Source organism: Balaenoptera ricei, chromosome 10 (genome assembly GCF_028023285.1).
Source record: "Balaenoptera ricei isolate mBalRic1 chromosome 10, mBalRic1.hap2, whole genome shotgun sequence".
NCBI lineage: Eukaryota > Metazoa > Chordata > Mammalia > Artiodactyla > Balaenopteridae > Balaenoptera > Balaenoptera ricei.
Window position 1 is genome coordinate 81045409 of NC_082648.1, and position 21177 is coordinate 81066585.

Here is a 21177-nt window from a genome sequence, read left to right on the forward strand (position 1 = left end):
GGACAAACTGTTAGTATTTCTAACCCTCACTTGAGGTTCTCAGGAGACAAATAGAACTCCCTAAGAAAATACTACTGCAGTTTAAATGTATTTTTAAATATAAACCCCCCAAACCTTTGTTAAGTGTGATAAAACATAAATATGTTGAATTAGTACAAATAGACAGGACCAAATAATATCAAAGAAAGCAAAGGGGGGAAATACTTTTTAAAAAACCAAAGAAGTTTTGTGGTGTAATTTCTTTTTGGGGGGTGTGGGGGGATCTTAGTTCCCCTACCAGGGGTTGAACCCACACCCCCTGCATTGGGAGCATGGAGTCTTAACCACTGGACCACCAGGGATGTCCCAATTTCTTAAAATGATAATTCTGTTTTAGTATTTCAACCTGACAGAAAAGAATTTGGAACAGAGTCCCACATTAACATGACTTTATTGTTTACTATATAATGAAGGGTCTCAATATTTTTGAATCATGATCCTCCCCATTTTAGGGGGTGAGAGTAGAGCACAAACAATTACTCAGACCAACCCTCTTAAGCAAGCACTCTGAAGCAAGCACTCAATTCACTTCCTGTCTTGTCCTTTTAAAATGGGGATATGACTGGTTCCATCATTCCCTCTCCTCTACTGCATTATTATGACACACTTCCATCATTTCTGCTGATTACACTGAATCTTACTACAGTATTTGTTATTTCCTATCTATTTCTCATTTTGAAGATAGGGCTTATGTCCAAAATACAATAAGGGAAAACCATGACATGGCAATTTGGAAATAACATTCCACGAAGACAATTTTGTCCCTCTTCAGCGCCCTGGGTAATGCACATCCCACACCCTAGCGTGTTTGTATTAGAATAAACACCTTGGGTAAAGAATTGTTCCATCTTAATGCATGTAAGCAAAATGCTAAAATGAATTTTCAGCTGAGTTTTCACAATGCTCTTTGCAAGCTTTCTGCCTTCATTAAATTGTCAGGAAAATGCAGGTTAATTTATTATGGACAATCATATCCATTCTCTGTACTGCTTTGCCCAAAGAAACCCAGGCCCAACATGGTAACATCAGAACAATTCACCTCACATTTTCTCTTGAAAGATAAAGAAAACAGAACCATTCTGCCTTGCTCTTGAAGAAAGGCAGAGCCTCCCCAAGACCCTCAGAACTCCATCTGGCTCCAATCTTTCCCAGAGTTTGCTGGCCCAGACAAAGCACATTTATTTCAGACGGATCAACACTGTCACCCAGTGGACAGTCAGCTAGGCAGGCTGAGGCCTTAGCCTTGCTCTTGGCTTGAAAGTCAGATACCGAGAGCCAGTGTTTGAATAGGAACCTGTTTGTTTTAGGTGATCATGAGTACTTGTTGATATTCTCTTACAGGGAACTGGGAGGACCTCAGCTGACAAGTCTTTGATTTGGATGTCACAGATGAGTGCAACTTAAGGAGGACATACATTTTCATTGTGCTACTGCTTTTTTTTTTTTTTTTTTCTAAGCTACCAGTAAATTTGTAGGAAGCACAGACTATAAGCCAACCTTGGCACAGTCTACCAAGACTCACAGGATCGAACAGGCTTGCAGGAGCAGGGTGATATTTGATCACCCGCCAGGTCTGTGGGAAGACGTCCCGATCACAGAGTAACATTCATTGTTCATTGTTCATAGTGACAAGGATGTGTATTTTGAAAACTGAAAACAGATTTTTTTGTGTGCATATGTGTGTTGAAATCTGAGGAGGTTATTCACTTTACTGTAGTGAAATCAGTGGATGAGCTACCTTTGCTTTCTCTATTTAGTATATATCTCAAAAGACATGTACAGATGCAGCCTCTGTTCCATCTCATTTGTCTTAAGTCTCTTTCTCTTGTCTAAACTGTCATTTGAACACTTGGAACAAACTGGCTTACCTTCATATTAAGGTAAGAGGCTCTTTGCCTATAAATATTAGTGTTAGCAACATCATAATTATTACAACAGCAGTCATGTTTGTTACTCCTAAAATTCAACTTTTATAAAGTACCTCTAGACTAGCAGATGAAATCATGGTATTTTTTTTAGCTCGAAGGGTCCTGTGAGATCATCCAGTTCATTGCTTCTCATTAAAATCATATAAGGAAGCTTTTAAAAAGCACTAATATCCCAAATAGCCAGACAAAAGAATGCTTATTGTATGAATCCTTTAAGATGAAATTCTAGAAAAGGCAAACCTAATCTATAGTGACAGCAGATCAGTGATTGCCTGGAGATGAAGTTGGAAGGACTTACAGCTAAAGAGTCAAAAGAAAATTTTGGGGGTGATGGTAATGTTTTCTATCTCAATTATACAGGTGGTTACATGAGTATATATATACATTTGTCAAAAGTCGTTGGGACTGTACACTTAAAGTGAGTGCATTTATATTGTATGTAAAATATATCATAATAAAGTTGATGTAAAGAGAATACTGATGCTGGGTCTCACCCACAGAAATTCTGATTTAATCGTTCTAGGGCAAGGTCCAGAAATCATTATTTTTTCATGCACCTAAGGCATCAGCCAGTGTTGAGAGCCACTGATCTAATCCAGTCCTCGCCTCTACCAGTTGAGATTAACCCAGGTTATAATGGGAGATGCAGGACTAAAAATCAGATCTATAGGTACCTTGTGCCCCAGACCTTGACCTTTACTAATAATATTCCTTCTCTCTGGAACTTCCTTCTCCTCCTCCTTCTTCTTACCTCTTTCTATCAAAATCCCTCCCACCTTTAGAGCCTAGCTCACATGTCACACTTTGCAGGAAGCCTTAGGCTGCAGCTCTCTCCACTGGACTAGAAGCTCCATGGCAGGAGGGACTGTGGCTGCTTTATTTTTGTATCCTCAGTTCCCAACACTGTGCTTGGCGCAGAGCGTTCAATAAACATTTGTTGAACTGAAAAATTCCTGGAAGGGAATTAACATTTATTAAGTGTCCATGATGTGCCAGGATTTGAAACAAGCACTTTCTGTACATTATTTTCCTAAATTTTTATAATTTTATGAATTGGTTATCATTTCCCCCTTTGGCCACCTCAGTGTTAACAGGGTATCCAATTTTTAACTTCACTAAGAGTAATTATAAGGATAATCCAACAGTTATAAGAAGACCTGCAGTCACGGGGGTACCACAGAAGGTTGTGATTCAAGCTGATTCATTTCTGCATTCCTGCTAGCCTACTGTGCACTCTGTGAATTATTTCTAAGTCTGGCAAGCATCATAAACAACAGTCATTTAAAAGAGTTATATATCTCAAATCACATACCAAAAAAATTCCTGAGATGACATTGTGCCTTTGAACCAGAAGTGGACTTTTGCTGCCAGTAAATTTAGATGCAGAGATGATGTTGTATTTGATCAATCGAAAGGAATCCAAACAACACTGAAAAAAGAAAAAGAAAAAATTGTAAAGACATTAAGTCCCAAGTAACAAACCTTTTGCTCCATTCATCAGTATTTGTATCTTTGAACCAAAAATTCCAGACTCTATCCCCACCACTCTATTAGAAATGCCTTCATAAGCCACCAAAGACCTCTCTCTGTATTGCCAAGCCCAGTGGACAATTTCATGTTTCTTTTATTACTTGACCGCTTCGTGGCATTTTAAATTTTTGAATCGTACCTTTTTCTCTGTCTCCTGGGCTTCTGTGGCCCCATTCTCTTCTGTTTTCTTCCTATTTCTCTGTCTTCCATCCTAGTCTTTGTCATGCACGCCTTTTCTCTACTTGGCCTCTAAATACCTACTGTACTAAAATCTCCAGTCTTGCCTCCCGCCATTCACTCTCTTCACACACTCCTTGGGTAACCCATAAGTTTAACTACTTATGTCTATACCAAGTATCTTCCAAAGCTAGTGCTCTCCTCTGAGAGCCAGACCTGTAGATTGAATTGCTTACTTCTTGATGTCTCCATTTTGATGCCACTCAGGTACCTCAAGTCAGCATTCCCAGTCTAATTTTTTCATCTTTTTCTTCAAATATTGTTATGGCAGATTAAAGATGGCTATAAATCCTTTGCCATGCCACTCGTCGAGTGATGGGAGTCTATTTCCACTCCTCTGGGCTGGCCTTTGGCATGTTTTGACTGATCACATAGTGCGTAACTTAAGAGATCTCCAGCTTCCATTTTCACCTCTTGGAACACTCCTTCTCAAAACACAGACCCCATGGTGTGAGGAAATCTGAGCAGCTTTGTGGAAAGTCCCTCCTGAGGAGGACAGAGACCCCTGGCCAGCAGCCATAACTGAGCTCCCAAATGGCAGAAGCACCACCTGCCAGACATGTGAATGAGGTTGTTCTTGAATCCTCCAGCTGTACTCAACCTTCCCCAGCCAGTGCTACCTGAAGTAGAGTCAAGCCATCCTGTTAAGTCCTGAGCAGGGTCATGAGCAAACATGTGACCATTGCTTTAAGATTCTAAGTTTCTGGGGGGTTTGTTATGCAGTGATAGATGACAGACATTTCTTCTTCTCCTCCTGAATTCCCTATCTCAACAAGGGGCACTGCCCATTCTTCGAATTGTCCATATGAGAAGCTGAGAGACATCTTAAACTCTTCCCTCACTCAACATACTAAATTTTATAGAGTCTTGCTTCTAACTCTCACTCATACTCAGCATCCTTTTCCATCCCACTGTCACAGCCTGATCATTTCTCACCTGGTAAAATGTAGTAACAGGCCTCCCTGTCACTCTGAAATTTTCTGGATCATCCTGTCAAAATGATCCTTCTAAAACAAAAAATGTCTTCATGTTACTTCTCTGCTTAAAATCCTTTAATGAATCCTCTTACTGTCAAGGAGAGTTCAAATTCCTTATTAGATCTCACAATCAGGCTTTCATGAACCTCTAGCTGCTAGCTCCTTCAACATGCACCCCCCCCAATACTGATTTATTTCCAGTCTCCCAAATTCATCTTCCAATTTCCTATCCTCTTGCCTTCCATCATGCATTTTTCCAACATGCCTTCCAAAATGCAGTTTGTGGGAAATGTTCTCTACCAAGTTAATTCTTATTGGTCCTATAAGACACTTCGTGCCCGAATGTTGTGTTCACACTTCTGATCCATCACTCAATTCACTGTGTTGTGATTGTCTGTTCTCTGGATTGTCTTTTCCTCATGGACAAAATCAGAGTCTAATTCATTTTTCTACCTCTAGTTCCTGTCACATGCTCCAGCATTTGTAGGAACTCAGTAAATGTTTATCTGATTTAATGAATATATAGAACTGTGCTGTCAAAAATGCTCCTTGGACTGATTATATCCAAGTAGACAGTGTTTTGGAATTATTTCCTCATTGTTAAAAGCGTTCAGCCAAGGGATGGCTTCTTTGATCAGCTGCACTGGCCTCTACAATTCCTGCTGGGCAAACATACGAAGCCCCTTCCACACCTCCTACCCGCACAAGCCCAAGCACATATTCCTGAAATGCTAATATGAACCATTCCTCCCAATCCATTCACCTCATTCAATTCCACTCTTGCTTCCCTTAGCTGCTGATTTCCCTACTCCATACTGCTATATGGCATGCTGTGGTGCTTATGAGCACAGGTCCTAGTGTAAGACTGCCTGGTCTGAACCTCAGCCCACCAACTTCCTAAGCGAGTAACCTTGGACAAGTGACTAACTGTCCTTCACCTCAGTTACTGACCTGTGCTCAATATCATATGCAGAAAGACAGCTATTTAGAGTTCTTTTGAGAATCAAATGATATTACAGGTAAACAGTCGGTGCAACGCAGTAAGCACTCAATAAATATTTGCTCTCTTGATCTTATTCTGACTTTGACATTTCTGATCAGTTCAGCAAACATTTACTGTCTATTAGTTGCCAGGCATGAGGGGGTGGTGAGGTGGGCAGGCACTGTCTACACCGAGAATATCAGAGCCCTTGGGTTTGATGCACTTTGTTGTCATTCCAGTGAGGAGCTGAACTCCTGAATAAAGTCTTGCTCTCTCATCCACTCGGCTTGTCTGTCTCTTTAGGGGAGACCTAGCTCAGTCCACAAGTAAATAGTCCAAGAAGCACCTCTCATGAGACCAAGAAAGAATTAGCAGTGACCATATATCCCCATAACTGGCCCTCAGGATGAAGAATCATTCACTCATTCATTGGTCCATTTATTCATTTGACAAGTATGTTTTAAGTGTTAACCATGTCCTTAGATCCAGTGATAGGCACTGGGGCTATAATGTGAGCAAGACATGATCCTGCCGTCAGGAAGCTTCCAGCCTGTGAGCAGAGGACTCCAGCTTTAGTGCAGGCTGGGAGGGTGGGGCTGCTTCTCCCACAATCTGTGCTCCCTGTGCTCCCCAAACCCACCAAACAGCCTCTGGGGCTCAGGATACCCTTTTGAGGGCTTTGTCTATACCCTGGATGCTTTCACCAGAGTATCCAGTGAATTCCCACTGCTGTTCAGCTTCCACGTATAACTTAGCAATTTCAGCACCAAGCAGGAGGCCTCACAGGTCCCTGGTTAGGTGGAACAGAAGAGAACTAAGGCCAGGCAACTCTTTTGGGGGAGACTGGGATTATCCCGTGAATTTTATAACCATCTCCATTTTTTTTTTTTAATTTATTTATATTTATTTTTGGCTGTGTTGGGTCTTCGTTTCTGTGCGAGGGCTTTCTCTAGTTGCGGCAAGCGGGGGGCCACTCTTCATCGCGGTGCGCGGGCCTCTCACTGTCGCGGCCTCTCTTGTTGCGGAGCACAAGCTCCAGACGCGCAGGCTCAGTAGTTGTGGCTCACAGGCCTAGTTGGTCCGCAGCATGTGGGATCTTCCCAGACCAGGGCTCGAACCCGTGTCCCCTGCACTGGCAGGCAGATTCTCAACCGCTGCGCCACCAGGGAAGCCCCTCCATTTTAATTTATATTCCCTTTAGAGTCTCTGGTATGGGATAATTCTTTTCCTTTTTATGAGCTAAAACAGAATCTACTTTTTGGAAGCGTAGGGTACACAGCCAGTTATGCCCAGATTCTTTCTTCCCCATCCAAAGTTACAAATTGACATGTCACCTCCTTGCAAGTTTACTCTCAACTCTGCTAGACAAAATAGTATTTCCTTAGCCAAATCTACATTTTAAATTTGTTTGTTTGTTTGTTTATACTCTGCCTTTTTAGCAAAAGACCTGAGATGGTTTATAAGAAGTATAGCATAAAGAAAATCATAAACTATAAAAATTACAATGAGAAAATTTCAATATAAACAGAAGCTCTAGATACAAAAAGAAGAAATGAATTTCATATTAGTGATCCATAAGTTCTTACCCTATTGTTATAATTCAGTCTAAAACTTTGCTCTGTACTTTCAGGCAAAGTGAAAAGAAAAACTCAGTTGGGTACCAAAAATCTCATTACCAGGGAAGAAGAATCCTACCTGTTCCTCATGGGTAATAAAGCTTTTCTAACTTCTCATTCAGAGACATTTTCACATTTGGCTTCATATAGGAGACATTGGATCTGTAGCAGATAATTTAACATCCCTCAAAAGAAGCTCAGGGCATATTCAGGGCAACATCCTAAAAGGCAACTCATTGAAAGTAGCTCCACAAGGGGCAATGTGGTCCAAGCCCTCAGCTCTCACATGCTTCAGACTAATGAAGAACAAGACCTGGGCTCTGCAATGGTTCTGTAAAGTATCCCCTGGGGCTGTCACTGGGGTTTGGATAGGGAACTGACCAGGCCGGGTGTGAAGAGCCCCAGTAGGAGTGGCCCTCAGTGTCACACAAAGGACCTTGGACTAGACCCTACAAGAAGTCCTTAGAGAGTTTTAAGCAGAAGCCTGGTGCAGTCATGTTTGGATATTAAAAAGAACACCTTGCAATGTGTAGGAAATATCAGAGCAGCCAAGAACAGAAGCAGGAAAATCAGCCAGAGAGTCCGTTGGAGAAAATCAGGGGGGAAGTGTTGAAAGTCTAAAATAAGCAGAAGCTTTGGGATTGAAATGAAGGAACAAATAGGAAAAAAAAATGTCATGGTAATAGAATCGATAAGACTTAGAGACTTATTAAATGTGTTGCAGGTAAAGGCTATCATGTAGAAGATGTTTCATTAGTGCCTACACAGATCAACTTGTAGTGGCTATTTGAAGTGCAATTAGAAATAAGAATTTAGGGGCCAGTCCAGGCTCAGTTGAAAATAATGGATCAGTAATGTCTGCCATGGATGCAGAGTGGGAGGATGTTGGCATAACCGGTTTTTACCATTCTTATTCTCTGACAGAGGAAACATAAAAAAGTACTGTGTGTTTTGAAATGTGCACACTGTATGATTCCATGTATATGAAGGTCTAAAACAGACAAAACTAATTTATGGTGATAGAAGTCAGAACAGTGGTTACCTGGGATGGGTAGGTGGGTCGAGTATTGACCGAGAAGGGGCAAGAGGGACTTTTTCCGGTCTGTAAATATTCTATATCTTGATCTGGGTGGTGATTTTATAGGTGTATACATTGGTCAAAGTTCATTAAGCTATGTATCCTTAAGATTTGTGACCTTTATTATATGAAGGTCATACCTCAATAAAAAAAATGTGGAGGAAAAACTCCTTCCATGATCCTTTGGCTGAGGAAATGAACTAAGGTATAATATACAAGGAAACATTATTCCACAATTTGCCTTTATACACATGACACTCACCTGAATGCAAGGCATGCTTCTAGATCTATTCAGTTCCCTGTACAGTTTGGCCACTTCTTTCATAGTCTTGTCCTTTTCCTTAGCTGAGAACACATAAACTATAATGATCTGATCCACAGAGAACAGCTGGTCGTTTATTATGTGATCATACTCCAGGTCTGTCACTTCAGGGGTACAGTAAGTGCTACATTGGCATGTATTCCCTTCATTCCCACACAATGTCTGCCTTAGGACCACAGGACAAACCAGCTGGGAAGCAAGCCACACCTCCTTGCTCTCAATGGGGAGAGGAAGCCTAGAAATGTAATGGTAGAAATCATGTTTAAAGAACTGAAAGGAGAGAAAGAACATCATTTTTAAAAGTGCCAAAGAACCAAAGTGGCTACTTTAGTAAAGGATTGAAATTTAATTCTGGACAGAATTTTATTTGCCAATATGCTAAAATACTTGTCAATACACTAAAAGAGTTTGATGTAAATTTTTTCAGCTATATAGGCACCTATGGCTCTGAAACAAACTAAGCTAGGTATTCAGGGGTCCAATTAATCCAAATGGTTGCAAATAATTGACCAGTAAGAATGACAATAGAATGTTAATTGCAGTTTAACAATGTAAGAAGAATGCTGGTCTGTAAGATATTTACTATTTCCTCTTAGAAATGGGGAAACTGAGGCTTGGGAAATTCAATAATTTGACCAAAAACACACAAGTAGTAAATGACAGCTGGAATTTGAACCAGTGTGCATTTTTTTTCTATTATTGTACTGCTGCCTCACTGACTTCTGAAGATGAAATACCTATAGCATACTTCTGAGTTGATTTATGTCTATTAATAGAGGGGATAAGACATGTAACCCAATAGCCAGAATAGAAATCAGAATGCTAAATCCAGATCGGTCACTCTCAATGTGACTGTAAATTTTCTGACTCCTTTGTACCTCAGTATTAACATCTGTAATGTAGGGGTAAGTACACATTTCCACAAAACTTCTAGGGAAGTTATGAGGCTTATAAAACCAAGTTTTGTGGGACTTCTCTGGTGGTCCAGTGGTTAAGACTGTGTTTCCCCTGCAGGGCACATTGGTTCCATCTCTGGTCAGGGAACTAAGATCCTGCATGCCGTGTGGCTAAAAAAAAACAAGTTTTTTTTTAGAGAAAAAAACCACAAATTTTGTGCATTTTAATTATGCTTAAAGAATTATTAAAAGATGCTGAAGTTTGTTTTAAAAAAAGTTGCTTAAAACTGGCATTCCTGGGTAGCTAGAAGAGTATTTTTTATTATCATTAAATTATTCAATGTTGGCTTCATTATCTTTACCCTGAACCTGAGGAACTTAATATTAATAAATGTGAAAAATACCCAGTTATGTTTGTTGAAGTCATGCTTTTTGAAATGTCTTGATGTCTCCCCTCGATAGAAACACATTTCTACATAATGATGGTTATATATTTACTTGTCATAAGAAAATCCATGCTTGCAAATATAAGACAGTATATCAGTACTTGCCTTAATGCCCCCCCAGATCTATTTTCAATGTCTTTTTTTCCCCTTTCTCAGCATAATGTTTATTAGTGAATTTAGATACAGGCCAACTTAGAAGTGGATCTTCTTTTATGGAAAGAGAGGCAGATAATTTCAATAGAGTATTTTTGCTCTAATCAATTGTGTACTCATTATAGTAAAAGTTTATATATATGTATGTATGCTAGTGTGTGCATGTAGTGGAATAGTTCATATATTCAAAAAATATGAAGAATAATAAAACAAACTACTACCCAGCTTTATCAAATCTTAATATTTTACTACATTTGCTATAAATATATATATTTTTTTGGCCACGTCACATGGCTTGCGGTATACTAGTTCCCCGACCAGGGACTGAACCCGGGCCTTCAGCAGTGAAAGGTGGAGTCCTAACCACTGGACCGCCAAGGAATTCCCCATTTTTTTCATTATTATAATTTTAGATATAACTGAAATTTCCAAGGAGTCTTGCCTGATTTCACTCAACTTTGTACCCTGATCTTGGTATATGCCATTCTCATGTATGTTATACAAATATGTCATAATCCATAATCTAGCAGGGTTAAGAATTTTAGCTGCCAGCAACAGAAACAAACTGACTAATTTAAGTAAATAAACAAAAATAAAGGAATTTATTAAAGAACTTAGAAAACCTTTGGAAGGGTGGAAGAATCAGGTTTGCAGGCTTCACTGCCAGGGAAAACATCCAGTGGGGACACCACAGTCACAGCTGTGGAGGAGACTCTACAGTTTGCACTGCCAGCCCTGACCAGGACACGGCTACGAGAGCTACAGCCACTGCAGCTTCTGGAAGTCACTGGAGCTGCTCCTCCCACCTACAGGGGGTCTGGGCAGCCTCTGCAGCTGCCTGAAAGTCTGGAGCAGGCTCTTGGGATTGGTGGAGCCTGAATCATGTGCCTGGACCCTAACTTCAGAAGAGACTGAGAAAGCAAGAATCTGGCATTTTTGGCATCTAGAGTGGAAATGCGCTCTGCCTCAGCAGGTAGGGGAATCCCCTCATGTGGAAAGTAGGTTCAGAGGCTGGATGGTCAAAACAAATTAGCAGTTGTCCACAATTTATACATTCTCTTGTTAATGGACATTTAGGTAGTTTCCAATTTTCCACTATCACAAACTGCTGCAATGAAATTTCTGTACATTTTCTTTTTCTGTACATAAGACTTTAATTATAATGTAGTTAAACTTATCCACCCTTTCCCTTATATTTGTGGGGGGTTTTCTTGTGCTTAAGAATTTATTTTCTACCTCAAGGTGATAATGATATTCTCCTTATGCTTCTTCCAAATGTTTTATTATTTTGGCTTTTTATATGTAACTCTTTAGTCTACCTGGGGTTTATGATGGGAATTGGGAATCTAATATAGATAGTTAGATAGATAGATGATAGATAAGCAGTTGTAGCACCACATTTGGAATAGGCCATTATTTCCTCTCTGGTTTGTAATGTTATCTCTGTTGTATATCAAGTTTCCATATGTGTATGGGGCTGTTTGGGGCTATCTATTCTGCTCCATTGGTCTAACTAGCCTGGTGCCAATACCACAATATCTTAGTTACTAACACTTCAAAAAAGGTCAGCAAGGCCTCCCTTTGTTTTTCTTCAAGTGTATTAATGTTATTTCTAGAATTAGGTATCTTACACCCCAAAGAGCAAAATGATAAAAAAAGAGAACTTTTTCATGTATGGTTTGTATACAACATGAGTCACAAAGAGCAACAATACCACCTTTGCCAGTGGCTGGACAGTAGCAGAGAGCTCAGAGAAGGAGGCAGGGAGTTATCATCAAAGACATCAGGTGTGTTTGGAGTTAAGGCTCTGATCTCCCACCCTGTAAAGAACAGGCTGCTAGGAGCTCCAGTCTCAGTGATACTCGTTTTCCCATGACCACTTACTCCTCCATCCCCATGTTTGCCTTCACAGGGGAACACAGAGTGTATCAACATCAGGGCCCCTGGAGACGCCTTCTGAGCATCCCTGAGTAATTCCAATGTGCCAGCTAGTGTGCTAAGAGAGGTACATGATTGCTGAAGATCTCATAGCTAGTATGCTCTGCTAGTGTGTTATCAGGACCTTATACTGTTGTCCCTCTACGAGGTGTCCTCTGGGCACAGGATTGGGCTGGAAATTGAACTACAGCATGCAAACCATATGAAACAACGATTGCACATCAGATGGGCTTTCTTATGCATGGAGCTTATTTTTAATTCATGGGCTAGGTGAATACTGGATTAGGTGAATGCTGGGTTAGGTGAAGACTTTATGGTTTTTTAATTCAATATTTAGAGCCCAACTGTAGATTTAAAAGTTTCAGTTAGGGTTTGCAGAAATAGGCCATTATTGAATTGATATTCATCTCTTCAAATGTCACTGCAACTTGTATAGCTGAGCCATAAAAATAATTCTACATTTAAATATGAGATGATTGGGTTTTGATTTCTTACAACAAACTTGAAAGCCATTTTAGAGCTGCCTCACACAGTGCCTGCTTGCTTTATCATTGTAGATTTTAAAGGATTTGGACTTCGTTATTTGCTCCCAATTCTAGCCTAGGGTCAAGGCCCTCCATGATCAGGTCCCAACCCTGCCTATCCTATCTTCCACAGTCTAAGCATCAGTGAAACCAAACTGCTTAGCATTGTTCTGATTTGCCTGCACTGTCCCTCCTTCATGCCCCTGTTCTGCTGCTTACTCGCTGGGTCTTTGGGGGTGAGAAGGGCATGGTGGGATTAAATATTGTTACCCCTTAGGTGTGTCCTGGATGTTAAATGAAATCTTGCAAGAACAGTGTTTAGCATGGTACCTAGTGTATAGTAAGTGTTCAGTAAACGTTTACGGTCCCTGACCCAGTATCCAAATTCTCCCCGTCACTCGAGACCCTACTCAAAGGCTTCCTAAAAAATCCTTTAAAAAAATTTCTCCCTCCTCAAAACTTCCTCAGTGTTCTATCTATCTATACTGCTCCGACAGCACTTTATTCCTTATTTTCCATTGATTAATGGTATACATTCTTAATCTCTCTGTACAGACTTGAAGCCTTGGAGGGCAGGGACCAAGTCTGTACTGCTGGCTGTGACTGTACACCTGTGGGTGGCAGATGACAATTATTGGTTGAATGAAGTCATTCCATGGTCAGGTGTCTGGTAGCACTGCTTGTTTAGCGGCATTAGCAAAGTCTGCTGACAATGCTTCAGGTACTGGAAACATTTCCCTCGTGGCATTTACCACTTTTCTTAAAATTCATTGTCTTCACCAAATGTTACAGAAGCAATATTAGGATTGAGAGCTCTAGGGATTCTCAGCTCCTGGGAGTGCTGGCAGGTGTCTGCCCAAAATCAACCAAACCTCAGTGACTGGGAGACAATGTCAAGTTGATTCAATGTCTGCTGAGGTCCAGCTCCCTGGTTCGTAGACGGCTGTCTTCTCACTGTGTCCTCCCATGGTGGAAGGGGGTGCGGGAGCTCTCTGGGATCTCTCATAAGGGTACTAATCCCATTCATGAGGGCACAGCACTCATGACCTAATCAACTCCCAGAAGTCCCACCTCTAAACACCATCACATGGGTTTCAACATATGAATTTGGGAAACAAATGTTCAGTCTATGGTATAATATAAACAAAAAATCTGTGGGGTCCTCTGTAATTTTTCAAGTATAAAAAGGGTCCTGTGTCCAAAAGTTTGAGAACCTCTGTCTAATCCTTTTCCATATTACAACCTCAGTCATAGTATATTCCTAGTTCAGCTCTATCTACCTCTGCCTTCAACACTAAAATAACCCTCATTCTTTAATAAGTAGTGGGAATCGTTAACTGGAGGGATGGATAGAGAGAGCCTGTGAATGGTACTGTCATTTGTCCTCCAGTATTTCATGTGGCTCTTATCTTCTTTTGTAAACCCTGGATACTGATTCCCATGTAGCCCTGGTCAATGAACACTTGAAACTTCCATGTGGGCAATAGAACTCCTGATATCTTGGCTATAGGAATATTGCTTGGAGCCATATATGTGTTTCCCAAAGTCCAGCCTAAATATTTGGATGTTACATAGAGATTATGGGGAAGATAAAGAAGTTCTATCATTAAGGATCTAACTATTCTCCAGTTACAAAAGGAGATAATAATATATTGTAAGATAAAAAGTAACAGGATGTTTCTGGACAGAACTAAAATAGGTAAAGAATTACAGAAGAGAATGTGGCAAGGGAGTCACATTTAATTTCAAGAAAGTCACTCTCCAGGAGAACAAAAGAGGAGAGCATTGCAAGAGTCATTGATGAAGTAGTTTTGAGATAAAAGGATCCTTTGCTCCATGAGCTAGCGTCTAGGATAGTGCATCCCAATCTCTTGTGAGAATCCTTTTTTTGTGCCCTTTCACGATATTGATCTCTCTAAAGTCACCAGGGCCTTCTTTATTAAAAAAAATTATTTATTTATTTATTTTTGGCTGCGTCGGGTCTTAGTAGTAGCGCGTGGGCTTCTCTCTAGTTGTGGCACGTGGGCTCCAGAGCGCGCAGGCTCAGTAGTTGCAGTGCGTGGGCTCTGTAGTTGCAGTATGTGGGCTCTCTAGTTGTGGCGTGCATGCTTAGTTGCCCCGCAGCATATGGGATCTTAGTTCCCCGACCAGGGATCGAAGCCGTGTCCCCTGCATTGGAAGGCGGATTCTTAACCACTGGACCACCAGGGAAGTCCCACCAGTGGCCTTATAATAGCTAAAATCAATGGTCTAATTTAAGACTTTGTACTACTTGATCTTTATTCAGCAGTTCATATAGCTGACCAAACTTTTGTTTTGTAAAACTTCTTTCTCTCCTTACTTCCATGTGATTATTCTCTAAAGTATTTTCTCCTTCTTGTCCTACCATTCTTTTGTAGTTTCCTTTACAGAATTTCCCACCATTGTTTCTTATAAACAAACAAAACTCCCAAACATTAGTGTCCCTCTGGGTTGTGTTCGGTTTTTTTATCCTTTTCCCTGAACTATTTCATTCTTAAGCCTTCTACCACACCCAAGCCCTAATGACTCTCATGTCTCTATCTCCAGATCCATATTTCTAACTTACTACCAGATATCTCTGCCTGGAGGCCATGCAGGCATCTCAAACTTAAAATGCCCAAAGCTTATCTTCCCTTCCATCTCCTCCAAGACCTCCTCCTCCTCCTTTATTCCCTATCTCAGGGAGTGGTACCGCTATCCATCCGGGAACCCAAGCCAGAAACCTGGCTTGGGGTGTCATCTTCAACTCCTCCCTCTCCATATTCAATGGACCATTAAGTTCTCTTAATTCTAAATTAGACATGTTTCTGCAATCCAATCTCTCCTCTCTAGCCCCCAACAGCCTTCACATAAGTTCTCATCAATATTGTTATCAACAATAACATATTAGCAAGTTTCCCCTACCAGCAGGCTCTGCCACTTCCAATCCTTCTTTCTTTAGAATACAAGCCATCAGACTTAGGGATATCACTGCTGATAAAAGTTTAAAAAATGGTTTTGAGAACAGACATGGTGTGGGCCCCCCTTTTTAAAAAAATTTTCAGGGCACAAGAAACCATCCTCTACTCTGTTATTTCATACTAATAATTTTAGACTTATTAAAAGACTGTTCAACTTCAAAAACTAGAAAGTACCATACTCTCAGAATAGAATACAGTTCTTTAAATATATTTGGCTTTTAAAATAAAACACATGGATTTACTGGATGGAAACCACTGCTCTAGAATCTAGACTGCCATCAGAGTGATCTTTCACAAAGCAAAAATGACCACGTTTCCCTAGCTTGCAGACATCTGTATGTATTATACAACCATATACATTTATCCACAGCATCTACATGAATATCATTTTACTGGCTTTTAATGGCTATACAGTATTATTCATTGTATTGCCATGCTGGGGACATGTCTGTCGTGGTATATTTTAAGCATTTTAAAAAATATTAAATTTTAAATATCCCTTGTCACATACCACCTTGAGACCTTACAATAAAAGCCACTCTTCAGGGTAGCATAGAAGGCTATTTACAATCTGGTCTCAATTCACCTACTCCTCAGCAAGAACTTCCCCTAAACATGCCACTGTCAAATGAAAAATAATGCACAACCTAAAAGTTGAGAGTTATGTTTTATTCGGCAGACATTCTTAGGACTTCAAGCCCAGGAGACAGCCTTTCAGATAAATGCTGAGAAAACTGTTCCAAAGATCAAAAGCGGGCAGCCAGGATATATGGGAGTTTTTGCACCACCACCATGCAGTCGGAACAAAGGGTTACTGTTAATAAGAGAAAACTAGATATCCCGAGTTAAGGAATTTAGTGTTTTTCTACGTATGGGAAGATGCAAGATTCTGGGCTGGGGACTTCCCTGGTGGCGCAGTGGTTAAGAATCCGCCTGCCAATGCAGGGCACACGGGTTCGAGCCCTGGTCTGGGAGGATCCCACATGCCACGGAGCAACTGGGCCCGTGAGCCACAATTACTGAGCCTGCGCATCTGGAGCCTGTGCTCCGCAACAAGAGAGGCTGCGACGGTGAGAGGCCTGTGCACCGCGATGAAGAGTGGCCCCTGCTCACCGCAACTAGAGAAAGCCCTCGCACAGAAACGAAGACACAACACAGCCATAAATTAATTAATTAAAAAAAAAAAAAAAAAAGAGTCTGGGCTCACTGAAATCATTCCTTTGATATGCACCTCAGCTATCCGGGGCCAGCATCCTGTGTTTCCTCAGGCTGCTTCATCAGGGGTGGCAAGGTCTGTGTTATGGTCTGAATTATATTCCCTCCCTCCAATTCATATGTTGAAGCCCTAACCCCCAATATGACTGTATTTATATATCTGTATCTATGCCATATCATCTATACATTGTAAAATAGTTATCTAGCACTTTTTAAACCATAAAGATATGGAAAAAAATCCTCAGTATTTCCCTTAATGTCAAGCAAACAAGCTTTCCCATTTTTTTCTTAATATATTTCTTGTTAACCCATTGCCAAAGGTCACAAAATACATGTGTGCCTTAGGATATTTAGGCCATCATATAATCCACACAAATGGAAAAAGTTCAAGAGCATGGCTTATTAACAGCAATGTTGGCTAACACATATCACTATTGTGTCAGATGTTGTGCTGTCACAGGTGCTTCTTCTCCATTTTGAAATTTAATTTCCATATCCTATGATGTGGTACTATTATTATCCTCATTTTACAAATAAGGAAACTGAAATTTGGAGAGATTAAGTGATTTGTCCTAAGCCACACCACTAACCAAGGACTTCAAAGAAAATAAGGCGGAGGTTAATTATGTTGCTCAGTTTGGAATTAATATTTTCTCACCAAAAATATATTTTTGGGACAAAATAATAAATATATCTTATTACATTGATTTTACAATAGGAAACGTCTCTCTCTAAGGAAAAAACTTATTTTTGTCTGCTTATCTAGTTAATCATCTAAGACAAAATGACTTCATGTGATTAGCTAGAAAAAATATTCTCGCCTATGCTGGTATTGAGTTATATTTAATACAGGTTCTCTTAGATTCTTACTTAAGTTTTCAACATTTCTTATTCCTTTACCCCATTCAACTTCCTCTTATAGAGAAAACCAAATGAAGAAAAATGGTGAAAATAAGGAGTGATGGGCTGTTAAGTATAATTATTCAGTTATCTCAGACTCTGCAGTGTCCTGGAAAATTATCATCCAGCAAATACTCACTACTGTACTGTCAAGATATGTATTTTTTTTTTTTTTACTATTACCTTGAAAGTTTCATTTTCTTGCCTCTTTTCGGAAAGAAAGGGGGAAAAGTAGAGTACAATCCCTTTGAAGCAAAGAAACAGTATTTTATGTTATCAGTGCACTTTAGCATTACTTTTTTCATTGAACAAATTTTATTTTGACATTGATAATTCTGTAGATCAACTTATACCTCAAACACCCTTTGTCAAAATTTATCGACTGACCCTATAGGATCCAGTGTCTACTGGACTGGGTCTGAGGTAGTAGCCATGGCCCAAGGGTTCCCAGAACTTATAGTGGAACTGGGAAGATTCACAACAAAGCTTGAAGGCATTTTTCATATAGCAGATCTTACTTATAAGGTTGCTTTTGGCAGTAGCTTTGCACCACAACAAGGGTGAGCTTTGATTCCTCCTGAGGTTGACAGCCACATCCTTGCCCCCAATCTAAAGATCTTTTAGACCCTTTAAAAGATCTTCATCTTTATGACAGACTAACCTGGAATAGAAAATAATAAATGATGTAAGGAAAGTATTAGCATCTTATTGTATTCTTATTTATTTATATGTCTCATTGAATGCTAAACTTTCTTGAGGGTACTTTTTTTTCACTTTTGTATTTTCCACCAAGAAAAATTACTTCTTGTCTACAATCAATACGTATTTATTGAACTGATTAGGAATTTCAACTGGAAAGGCACAATACAGAATTACTAAATTTCTGGTGCCTGATGACTTGGGTTTGGATTCTAACTCTGCTATTTACTTCCTGTATGACCTGGTGCAAGTGACCAAAACTCTCTAGCTCTAATTTCCCCAACTCAAAAGTGGATTAAATGAGATAATGAATGTAAAGTACTTGGCACTTCTTAAGTGCTATTTATACAATGAGTATATACTGGGCTCCTACAATGCTTTAGGTTAGAGGTAAGTGCTGGTAATAAGAGTACAAAACAGGCGAGGTTCCTGTCTTCATGGAGCTCAAGGTAGTTGGAGAGACACACATAAAAAAAATAATCACACAAATAAATTAATTACAAATTGCCATGAAAAAAAATTAAGAATTCAATGAGTGGTTGTATGAGCAGGGCCTGATATAGATTGTTGAGGAAGGATTCTCTGAGGGAGTGGCATTTAAGCTGAAACTTGAAAGATGAAGAGATTCTCTATTTCCTCTCGTTCCTCAACTCTCTAATCTGGCTTCCATCTCTCTACCTAAATAGCTCTTGCTAAGGTCACCAGTGGTTTCCATATCACTATAATATACACATCTGGCATTTTTCATCCTCTTACTTGACCTCTTAGCACTCAACGCAGTTGATCACTCCCTCCTCCTTGAGACGCTGTCTTTCCTTGGCTTCTCTAATAATAGACGCCTCCTGATCTCTTATCCTCTGACTGCCTCTTCAGTCAGGCCCCTTTGTAGGTACATTTCCTTAAGTGTTTGGACGGCCTCGCCGTGAGCTGTAATTGTGAATAAAAACGCAGTCCTTTTGAGTCATAAAAAAGAAGTGTGTACACGTGAAGGCATTTTTTCGCCCCTCTCCTGGCTTCCGGTGAGCTGTATAAAACCACGAATATAAAACTTTCCGTTTCCAGCCGAGAGGCCCCTCTCCCGCGCGCGGACAGCACCTGTCCACAGGGCAGGCACGGGCATTCAACTTGACCCCAGCAGGCAGGTTTGCCCGAGGCGCGGGACGAGGCAGGGGTCAGGTCTCGCGCGGTTTTCCCGACCTTCACGACCGCGCCCGCCTGAGGCGAGCCCGGCCCCGCTCCGCGCGCAATCCTCACAGTTGAGTCCTCCACCGTCCCAGCGTTCCCCGCGCCCCTACCATCGAGAGCAGCTTCCGGCGTCGCTGGTGTAGGTGGGTGAAGAAGGAGCGGGCCCTTGCCGCCCTGTCTTAGTTCCTCGCGCTCTCTCGGGCAACATGGCGGGTGTGGAGGAGGCAGCGTCCTGCGGGAGCCACCTGAATGGCGACCTGGATCCAGACGACAGGGAGGAGGGAGCTGCCTCTACGGCTGAGGAGGCGGCCAAGAAAAAAAGACGGAAGAAGAAGAAGAGTAAAGGAGCTGCCACAGGTAAAGGGAGTTTTTATGTTTTCCCAGTCCCCGCCGGGATGGCCGAACGGCTCGACTCAGGCCCGGCGGGGCTGACAGGGACTAGGGAATTAGAATCCTGGACTGATTCCCAGGACTGAACGTGTGTCCGGGCCGAGCAGCAGATTCCCAGTCCCGGGGAGAGGCGGCTTCTCGCGTGGTATTAGGGACCTGGTGGGGGAGGGGTGGAGAAGAGGGTGCCTCAGCTTCTGTGGGGTCGCTGGGCCGGAGCCCCTGCATTGCCGGCGCTTAGCTCCCACGCAGACGGTGTGACGGACCTGAAGCCGTGCCCAGGGCCCAGCCCAGCCCTCTCACCTTCCTCGCGGGTTGGCCGCCTCCTCAAAAATCTGGTTCTGACCCATACTGCCGCCTCCTTGCTGGAGCAACGTGGGATATATTTTCGTCGAGGGTTGGGGGTGGAGTAACCGACTCTTAGTGCCTCAGCAGCACCTCCCCCCAGCATCCCAGTTTACGGAGAGATTTGTGTGGCGCGCTGCCCTTTTGGGGGGTGTGTGTATGTATGTGAATGCCCACGCGCTCTTGTCACTGAGTAGTAATAGCAGGATGTGTGGTGGTGGTGCGACTCTTCACCTGCCTAATCCCACAGTATCGTCAAGCTTTTGGGCTTTTAGGCCTGGATTATGATGCCACTTGTAGGCAGTCTGGGTAGGATATTCTGTGGCTCCGAATGGAGCTTCTCTAAATCTACTGGAAAGACAAGGAAAACAGCTGAAAGTTTTCAGTTGGATTATATTATGAGTTAGAAACTTAACTATTTGATTGTGAGAAGTAAGTGTTTTTGTTGCATCAAGGCCTTGGTTTTAGGAAGAGTTATTTGTACTGTTAAAATCAGCCACAGAAAGAGTGAGAGGACAGTGGAGAAGCCAGAAGTGATGAAGTGGAGTTGAGAGAGGTTAGAGAGGGTTAACCTGTATGCTTCTTCTGAAATTTTGATTAGATGGGAGTTGAAGAGGGAGAGCTGTAGGGGCTGGAACGCTTCCAGAGCAAAATTGAATCCCAGGACATAGTCTGGTGGCTGTTCCTGGCTTTCAGATGAAATCCAGACTCTTCAGTTTGTCCTTTTAAGGTGTTCAGCAGACTGACCCTAATATAGCTTTAACAGTTGTATCTCTCAGGATGATTTCTCTGCTGTAGC

General features: G+C 41.3%; 1 protein-coding gene and 1 long non-coding RNA gene across 3 annotated transcripts in view; one reads left to right on the forward strand and one right to left on the reverse strand.

Annotated features, from left to right (window-relative positions):
* Nucleotides 1–2841: 2841 nt before the first annotated feature.
* LOC132373472 (uncharacterized) lies at nucleotides 2842–20365 on the reverse strand. The gene is made up of 3 exons (XR_009505432.1): nucleotides 19757–20365; nucleotides 3280–3396; nucleotides 2842–2920 (listed from the first exon to the last, which is right to left on the reverse strand). It is a non-coding gene; the product is annotated as an uncharacterized LOC132373472 (long non-coding RNA).
* The window catches only part of METAP2 (methionyl aminopeptidase 2), a 34265-nt gene continuing 32845 nt past the window's right edge, over nucleotides 19758–21177 (forward strand). For both annotated transcript variants that reach the window (XM_059936698.1, XM_059936699.1), the window contains exon 1: nucleotides 19758–20003. In XM_059936698.1, the coding sequence (XP_059792681.1) occupies nucleotides 19853–20003 (151 nt within the window). In that variant the 5' untranslated portion in view covers nucleotides 19758–19852. The remainder of the gene's footprint in view (nucleotides 20004–21177) is intronic.